Here is a 9,943-nt window from a genome sequence, read left to right on the forward strand (position 1 = left end):
AACACTAAACCCCATCATGGTGACACACATGATACTGAAATAATGCAATAAACATTCATTTAACAACATTAGGTGTAACACACAACCCTAATATACAAAACTGATAAGAAAAAAACTAAGAAACATAGTTATTTCAACAGGGAATGTCAATTTACGGTTATTCACTGTAAATTATACGGCCTTTTTTACTTCCAAAAATTTTACTACCGTAAAATTTATGTCCAATACATGTAATGTCCAATACAGTTTTTTCACCGTATATAGTAGGGGAATTTACCGTTAACCATTTAACAGGTTTTTACTGTAGCATTTTTACAGTTTTTTACCGTTAAATTCACGGTCATTTTTTACAGTGTGTCATTTCAACCAAAGATTCAAAATGTTTAATGTAAGTTTAAAAATACACTAAAGATCTAATGTTTTTTACTAATAATTTTCATGTAATTACACCAATATAACAAAATGTAGGAACATAACAGAAAAATGTACTTGCTTATTTTTGCTAAAACATTTAAATCATTTACACAGAAAAATTACTTTTGAATGATGGCTCGAATTAATTGTTGAATCAAATTGAATGAAATAATTGAAATGGACAGTGATTTCATTCCACGATTGAACTGATTCATGTAAATCAATCAAACTTTTATTACATTCAATTTTTAATTCGTATTAATTAAAGGTCATACAGTAATTTTTAAGTTTTTCCAATATGGTAATGAAATTTGGAAGAAAATGTGAGTAATTGTTATTTACGTGTTTTGTCAAAAATAAATAAATAAATAAACAAATAATAGTCATAAACATGGGCTTAAATTTCTTCCTCCTTTCTTTTGATTTTGGTGTGAAATATGGCCTGGCCTTGTACTTAACAGACTCCTTCTATTCTAATCTCATTCTAGAGATTACTGTTTATTATAAATCGGTTCAAGAGTTTCTCTGTTCTTACCATTGCGATTACTTTGATGTGCATGCTTTATAAAGCACATGGACATTATTACAGACATGCATTATAAAGCTAGACACCTCCACGTGTCTCCACAGAAAGAGATTCAAGCCATGAGCCAGTGTTACCATCCCAACGTGGTCACCTACTACACTTCATTTGTTGTGAAAGATGAACTTTGGCTGGTCATGAAGCTCCTGAGTGGAGGTGAGAAAAATAATTTCAATTAACTATGGACATGTTCATTTCAACATCATATGTGTTGTTTCATCACTTAAAATAAGCTTATTTTCTAAAATGTTTTGCCTGAGAAGTGTGCGTGTGCTTAATTTCTTTAAAATAATTATCACTTGATTTGGCATTTCATATAGTAATTCATATAGTTTGTATGTCTGAATACTATTTGCAGTCACTGTATGTGTTATATGCATGTATTATTTTGTAGATTTGAAGAATTTTGTGTGATTACAAACCTTTTTATTCATCCAGGATCAGTGTTAGACATCATAAAGCACTCATTCAGCAAAGGAGAGCATAAAAACGGTGTCCTAGATGAATCTACAATAGCAACCATATTGAAGGAAGTCCTGGAGGGATTAGATTATCTACACAAAAATGGACAGATTCACAGGTAAAGAAAAAAGGACAATAACAAATTGAACTGTGGCTGGTCAATTCGCATGCCTTTCAGACTGTCTCTCTCTGATTAAAGGAATAGTTTGCCCAAAAATAAAAAATTAGCTGACAACTTACTCATCTTCAGGCCATCCAAGATCTAGATGATTTTCTTTCTTCATCTGAAAAGATTTGGAGAAATTTAGCACTACATCACTTGCTCGCCAATGGATCCTCTGCAGTGAATGGGTGCCGTCAGAATGAGAGTCCAAACAGCTGATAAAAACATCACAATAATCCACACCAGTCCAGTCCATCAGGTAATGTCTCGTGAAGCGGAAAGTTGTGTGTTTGTAAAAAACAAATCCATTATTAGGATTAACTTCAAACTGTTCTCTAGTCATAATATTGCTTTCTCCATTGAAAAAGTTGTCTCGTCTGAATCAGGAGAGAAATATGCACAGATCAAGCACCGTTTACATGCAAAAACAGTCTTGGAAAACTGTTCTAAACAAATATGTTGATGCAACAAGGTTGAACTTTTTCACTGGAGGAAGCGTTATTATGGATTATGGACTCATATTTTGGCCAGAAGTGACAGTTGAAAGCTAAAATGTCTTAATGATGGATTTGTTTCTTACTAACACACAGCTTTTCACTTCACAGGATGTTAATTGATGGACTGGAGTGGTGTGGATTCTTTGATGGCCTGAGGTAAATTTTAAGCATATTTTCATTTTTGGGTTAACTATTCCTTTAAGTGTCCAAATAAGATGCTAAGTGGGCCAGACTTTATACTGATAGTCAAACGTCTGTTTTTGTGAGACCAGTGTAACATATGATTTAATTAAGTTCCTCTGAATATTAAGTGCTGGAAAATACTAATGAGGTCTTTTCCCACCAGGCCATCGCTGCTGTAATAATGGTCTGAAAAATTCATAAACATGCGGATTCATTCTTCAGCCACTGGCGTTATTGTTAATGTTTAAGATTATAATAAACCATGACATGGATGTGCTTTGTCTTGGTTTGACCTCAGGGACGTGAAGGCTGGTAATATTCTACTGGGAGAAGATGGATCGGTGCAGATCGCAGGTTTGTGGCTTTGCTTGACTTTGACTTTGACTTTGCTGAAACGTGTAGATTTTCTGAAATGTTTTGATCCTTTTTTTATTGTCTTAGTAAGTTAACAACCAACATCTTGGCATTTAACATCTCCAGAGTTTTTCATGGGGCAGTTAAATACGCGATTGGCTCGACAACAAATCCGCAGCTTGCAAATACGTTCTTCATCTTATTTCACATGCAAAGTGAACATTTACATAGATGTCTTAAAGGAACACTCCACTATTTTTTAAAATAGGCTCATTTTCCAACTCCCCTAGAGTTAAACAGTTGAGTTTTACCGTTTTCTTACATCACTATGTAACTACAGAAGAGTCAAGTTTTAAATAGGAAAAATATAGAAACTCTTTGGTCATTTTTGAGCGAGATGCTAACGGTCTAATCAGATTCAATGATCTATGCTAAGCTACAGCTAAAAGTGCTACCGCCAGACCCAGAGATCGGCTGAATGGATTCGAAAAAGGTAAAACTCAACTGTTTAACTCTAGGGGAGTTGGAAAATGAGCCTATTTTCAAAAATAGTGGAGTGTTCCTTTAAAGAAACTGCAACCAAAAAAACTGCCTGTTTAATTGTAGGAGTAAGATAGCAGGTAAAATGGTCACGAAAAATTTAATTAGTTTAGGGAAAACATAAAAAAGATATATAAAAGATGTATGACTCATAATATATTTTAAAATTCTTTGTTGCTCTTAACTGATTTTGACCAATGCACTCTTAATTCAGTTGCATAATTATTTCAGCTCTTTAAGAAGTTATTTATAGCCATGAGGTAATTAAGCTTTCTTTAGCTGTAAAAATCCTGCTTTAATTAATACTGGTTGTCAATCTAAAAAGCAACATTTATGGGCCTTTAGAGAGATTATATTGCTTTTTAAACCATGGTAATTAGCTTTAATTATGCTAACTATAAAAGCAATAACCTGGCTGTGATTTAATCAGTAAGTAAAGCCACTTTAAGTTTTTAAAAATTTTTTTATTTCTTTCATTGAGGTTAATTATGGTTTGATTATTAACAGATAATATATTCTCCACTTTTGTTCTCTGTTTCATTTTGTTTTATGAATTTGTGTGTTAGAGCCACATAAAGGAGAGCAGAAAAACAGGCCTGAGACACATTGATTGTAGTGTGGAGAAGTGTTAAATTCCTGAAATGAGGCTTTTTCCGTCCCTGGGGGGAAACTGGCTGATCTAGTTCTAGAATATTGATCGGTTTTATGTAAAGGGTTTCCACTAGTGACCTTGGCTCGGCTTTGTTCAGATTGTACTTCACATCAGAGAGTTTTCGATTGAAATGTTTGACAGACAAGTTTTTAAAAAAAAAATTTTTAATCTTATAAAAAGAATGTGTCCAGGTCAAATTTCAACCCCTAAAAAATATATACAATAAGATTTAGCATAACAAAAATAAGGCCTATTTTTAGGACACTTAAGGTTGTGTGCATTGTGAAATAATATTATGAAATTTAATTTAATAAACACATTTTCTTAAATTCTCGTTGAAAAAAAAGTATTTTTTTAAACTTTTTTTAAATTTTTTTAATTGTCACTATTTTCAATTATGATTCTTATTAGGTTCTCATGGACATGCTACATGCTATTGTAAATAATGTATAATATTATAATATTATAATATATATATATATATATATGTATGTATTATATATATATAAAAGGGATTTTGGGGTTAAAAAGGACTTTGTTTTTGATATACTATTTTGTGAGGATTTGTTCACAAAGAGATCTTTTCTGATTATTGAAAGCACAGTAGATGTTTGACACAAATGCAAACAAAGCTGTGAAAGAAAGACACAGTCTGTTCAAAAGGTTGCTCTGTACAAATATCATAGTTCACGTCTAATTGTCATTTTTGGAAAGAAATATTTTCACTGACTTTTATAGACACAACGGTATGTGACAGTAGAAGCAATTTATCAGACTATGTGTCTATCTTTCATTTTCATGCATGTCAAATTAAATATGCATTTAAATATTTGCTTTCCAACTGTCAACCGATTTTGCAGTAGATGTTTGTGCATCAGACGTATGATGAGGTTGTTAATCGTTCTCTTTAGATTTTGGTGTGAGTGCTTTTCTGGCCACTGGTGGAGATGTCACTAGACACAAAGTGAGGAAAACGTTCGTGGGGACCCCGTGCTGGATGGCTCCAGAGGTGATGGAGCAGGTCAGTGTGCTCAGAGAACCTACATTAAACATTTACAAGTGGATCTGTTTCAAATACCAAGTGAGTGGTCTACATAGACTGCATTTTAAATCATTGATAGATGCACACTTAACGTGAAGGTTGTTATAGAAGGTTAGTAAACACTAAGAAACCCTATTTTGACCTAATTCTAAAGCAGCATTGCATGTATCCATAGAAGACACAAGACAATCACATAAAGATCCTGAAACAAACTCATAAATCAAAGAGAGAAATGTTGATTATACTTAATATTCATTCAATATTGAAAAGCGTCATGTACAAAATAGTTCAACCTACACTACAGTTTTTACATATTTTTGAAAGAAGTCTCTTCTGCTTGCTTACCTAGGCTACATTTATTTGATTAAAATACAGTTAAAACAGTAATATTGTGAAATATTATTATAATCTCAGATAACTATTTTTAATTTGAACATATGTGACCCTGGACCACAAAACCAGTCTTAAGTCGCTGGGGTATATTTGTAGCAATAGCCAAAAATATATTGTATGGGTCAAAATTATAGATTTTTCTTTTATGCCAAAAATCATTAGGATATTAAGTAAATATCATGTTCCATGAAGATATTTTGTAAATTTCCTACTGTAAATATATTCAAACTTAATTTTTGATTAGTAATATGCATTGCTAAGAACTTCATTAGGACAACTTTATAGGCGATTTTCTCAATATTTTAATTTTTTTGCATCCTCAGATTCCAAATTTTCAAATAGTTGTATCTATGTTTGAAAAATTGACCCTTATGACTGGTTTTGTGGTCCAGGGCCACATATTTTGAAATGTAATTTATTCATGTGATGAAAAGCTGAATTTTCAGATATCATTGCTCCAGTCTTCAGTGTCCTTCAGAATCCTCCATGATCCTTCAGAAATCATCTAATATGCTGATTTGCTGCTCAGGAAACATTTCTTATTATTATAAATGTTGAAAACAGTTATTTTTAGGATTTTTTGATGAAAAGAACGTTCAAGCCAGCATTTATTTAAAATATAAACCTTTCATAACAATGTTAATGTCGTGTCACACATCAATTTAATCTGTCTTTGCTGAATTCAAGGTGTCAGTTTCTAGCAAAAATAAAAACAAAATTATACTCATCCCAAGTTTAATTTGAATGGACTATTTTACTCAATATTTCTGTGTGCTATTCATTTTTGTGCTTCGAGTATCATGGATTTAGGTCAGCAATATGCTAACTGAATCAATTGCAAAGTTGCTGCCTAAGAAGAAAGACACTCACTAGGTTTTGTAACAGGTTTTGCCAACGTGTTTCTGTCATTTACTGTAAATATAATGGATCTTGGCACCAGGAAAGTGTTCACAGCTAGACGATTTCTAAGAGATCTTCTGATACTATGAATTATTAATAACCATTCAACTGTTCTAGTGCAGATCATAGAGATTGTTTAATAATTGGAATAATCTGCCGTGAAAGAAGCGCTGTTTATGACTGGTGTGGGTCTGTTATAGTCTGTTATTCCATCATCTGATGAACAGTTACAGTAGCATGTCATGTGACCACAGGTGCGGGGTTACGACTTCAAAGCTGACATTTGGAGTTTCGGAATCACTGCCATTGAACTGGCGACAGGCTCTGCGCCGTATCATCGCTACCCCCCTATGAAGGTAAACACGACGACCGTCAGATCATGTGACCATTCATAACCTCTTTTGCATATGGAATTATAACAGTTACACAAAGTAATTCAAGAGTTGGAGATGCATTTTAATTGTCTGTATTGCCGATATTAACTAAATGAATGCAAAGCCTGCACAGCTGAACCGTATCTAATGTGAGCAGCAGGTCATCTAGAATGAAAATGATCAGAATTTATATCTACTTTGATATTGTTCAGGCTTTCTTTCAGAAAATCGGAAAAGGAAATGTTTTGCAGAGTGTCCAGTATATTGATCTGTCATGCCATTCATGCATTCATCTATCTATCTATCTATCCATCCATCCATCTATCCATCTGTCATCTATATATACAATATTTTCTGTCATTCCATTCATGCATCCATCCATTCTTTTATCCTTCCATCCTTCCATCTATCCAGTCATCTATGTTCTGTCACTCCATCCATCTATCCATCTATTATTCTGTCATCCATCCATCCAACCATCCATCCATCCAAACACCCCCCCACCCACCCATCCATCCATCCATCCTTCCACCTATCCACCCATCCATCCAGTCATCCATGTTCTGTCACTCCATCCATCTATCCATCTATTATTGTCATCCATCCATCCACCCACCCATCCATCCATTCACCCACCCACCCATTTGTCATCTATATATACAATATTTTCTGTCATCCATCCATCCATCCATCCATCCAAACACCCACCCACCCATCCATCAATCCATCTGTCATTCTGTCATCCATCCAACCATATATACAATATTTTCTGTCATTCCATTTATGCATCCATCCATTCTTTTATCCTTCCATCCTTGCATCCATCCAGTCATCCATGTTCTGTCACTCCATCCATCCATCTATCCATCCATCCATCCATTTTTTTCTGTCATTCCATTCATCTATCTGTCTGTCTATTGTTTGTTAGTTTAACTACTGTTCATTCTATTGTTCTTTTGTTCTATCTACTTTAAAAAGAAGCACTCAACCTGAATATTTGACAGTAGTGTAACATTGAGTGTCAAATTCCTTTCTGTGATGTCAAACCTGTGATAAACTCTTATATTAATGACATGTGGCAGATGGAATGGGGTGAATGTCACGAAAATAAGCTATATGAAATAAATCCTAGTGTAAGAAAAATATTTTTTACTCATTTTAAATCTAGGTATGACCAAGTTGTTTTTACAAGGTGTCCTTTAGGTCATACAAGACTTACACATGGATATTTATTAAAAGGTGAAGAACCACCATCATGCCTTACTTGCCAAACAAAAATGACTGTGAAGCATATTTTATTAGATTGTACTGTTTTTAATGTAAATAGACAACGGTTTTATTCAGAGGTGTGTTTAACTGATTTATTTAAAAAGTTATCACCTGAATGTATTTTAGAATTTTTGTCTTGTGTAGATTTGAAACGTCTTTTATAACTTTTTGTTAATTGTATACCTTGTTTAATTTATTCTGAGATTGCCATGAAAATAGCCTTGATGCTGGCATGGCGTTAAAAAGTCAATGAATGAATGAATAAATATATAAATAAATCTATCTACTTTATCTATCAATCGCTCTTTCGTTCATTCTATCGTATCTGTTTTCATATCTGAAGTCTTTCTGCTGTTTTGCAGGTTTTAATGCTCACGCTGCAGAACGATCCTCCAACCTTGGAGACTGGGGTTGAGGACAAAGAGATGCTTAAGAAGTATGGGAAATCTTTTAGAAAACTTATATCCTTGTGCCTTCAGAAGGACCCTGCCAAGAGGTAATCTGAATTGACAAACCTGCCTTACTTCTTTACAGAAATGAGTAAATTTGTGTCTGAGAATGCTGAATGGTGTGCAGACTTCAGAACTGTTTCCTTGCATGACCAGAAGCTTCAGCAAAGGCCTTAATGCTAGAAGCAAACATATTGATTCCAATTGTGTTGGGTATATTATTGAATAGCAGTTCATTGTCTGTCCTTCGTTTGCTCGCCATTTGGTCTCTCTAAAGATAAATCGCAGTCAATAAAAGAAATGCCACACAGACAAAGTAGCTCAAATAGATTTTTAAATATTATTTTAGATAGATTGATCTCAAATATTATATTTTATTAAATATAATGCATAATTACAAATGCATAATTTGGAATGTTGGGCTCGAATCAAAAGTGTTTATAAATAGTTTTAATTGTGTGATATATATATATATATACTTTAAAATTATAGAACAATAGCAATATTGATATAAATGGCTAATTATAGATTTCGCTGTACAATAAACTAATGGAACATATATTGTATAGCAGTATTTTATGTTAGATATTATATTAATGTCTATATTTGATAAAATATATAAAATATAAAATATTATATTTTATTTGGAATGGACTTAGTAAAAGTTAATTCAATGTGTCAAATAGATATTATATAATATTAATATTTATATAATATTGATATGAAATAAAATACAGTAATCTAACACACACACACACGCACACATTTATTTATTTATGCATGCTCCAAATTTGAAACAGTGGCCAGTGAAAATGTCGCCAGGTCAAGTAATATCTGAACTACTGGCCAGAACAACAACAAAAAAAATCCTTATTGTTGAGTGTCTTGAAATGTGGAACTGTCTGAAAATATCAGCATCAAGCGCTCTTTCTCATCTCCACAGGCCCACTGCAGCCGAGCTTTTGAAATGTAAATTTTTCCAAAAGGCTAAGGTACGGCAGTATACTCTCCCTCCATACTTCAAATGCTTTAACCAGTGCTTCACAGTGGTCTGTCACTGATATATGCTATGTATTTTCCCCCTCTTGCCTCTGTGTTGTAGAATCGAGAGTACTTGAATGAAAAGCTGCTTAGTAAAGGACCAAATATAAGCCAAAGAGCCAAAAAGGTAACGCTGTCTCATTCTTCCCCACGCGCTTGAGTGTATTTTCTCCCTCAGGCCAGATGAGTCTCTGTGCTCTCATGTTCAGTAAAGTGCTTTCTGTATTGATTAAACAGTGTGGCTGCTTTTGATTGAGGGATCGGAAGCCGTAATGTTTCTCACTGCAGGACACTCACTGAGTGTCTCTCTGATACTGAATGCACTCTAACCTATTACTGTAAGAGCCGTTCATGCATGGACTCTCTGGTGAACTCTGTCCCTCACTCTGTTCACTGTGTTTAGTCTGTCTGTCCATCTAACGTTCTATCTATCATTCTATCTGTCGCTCTGTCTATCATTTTAATATTCTATCTAACATTCTAATGTTCTAACACTCTTATCATTGTAACATTCGTCTGTTCCATCGTTCTATCATTCTATAATTTAATTCTGCCATTCTATCTATCTATCTATCTATCTGTCTGTCTGTCTGTCTATCTATCTATCTATCTATCTATCTATCTTGT

At 33.6% G+C, this 9,943-nt stretch overlaps 1 protein-coding gene across 2 annotated transcripts in view; it reads left to right on the top strand.

Moving 5' to 3' along the window:
- The window catches only part of LOC107708317 (STE20/SPS1-related proline-alanine-rich protein kinase-like), a 76,672-nt gene that overhangs the window by 11,873 nt on the left and 54,856 nt on the right, over window positions 1-9,943 (top strand). For both annotated transcript variants that reach the window (XM_016512504.1, XM_016512506.1), the window contains exons 3-10: window positions 1,045-1,153; window positions 1,436-1,577; window positions 2,601-2,656; window positions 4,760-4,869; window positions 6,438-6,539; window positions 8,189-8,322; window positions 9,219-9,267; window positions 9,378-9,443. In XM_016512504.1, the coding sequence (XP_016367990.1) occupies window positions 1,045-1,153; window positions 1,436-1,577; window positions 2,601-2,656; window positions 4,760-4,869; window positions 6,438-6,539; window positions 8,189-8,322; window positions 9,219-9,267; window positions 9,378-9,443 (768 nt within the window). The remainder of the gene's footprint in view (window positions 1-1,044; window positions 1,154-1,435; window positions 1,578-2,600; window positions 2,657-4,759; window positions 4,870-6,437; window positions 6,540-8,188; window positions 8,323-9,218; window positions 9,268-9,377; window positions 9,444-9,943) is intronic.

The sequence above is a fragment of the Sinocyclocheilus rhinocerous genome, unplaced genomic scaffold, assembly GCF_001515625.1.
Source record: "Sinocyclocheilus rhinocerous isolate Xijiao unplaced genomic scaffold, SAMN03320098_v1.1 scaffold2251, whole genome shotgun sequence".
NCBI lineage: Eukaryota > Metazoa > Chordata > Actinopteri > Cypriniformes > Cyprinidae > Sinocyclocheilus > Sinocyclocheilus rhinocerous.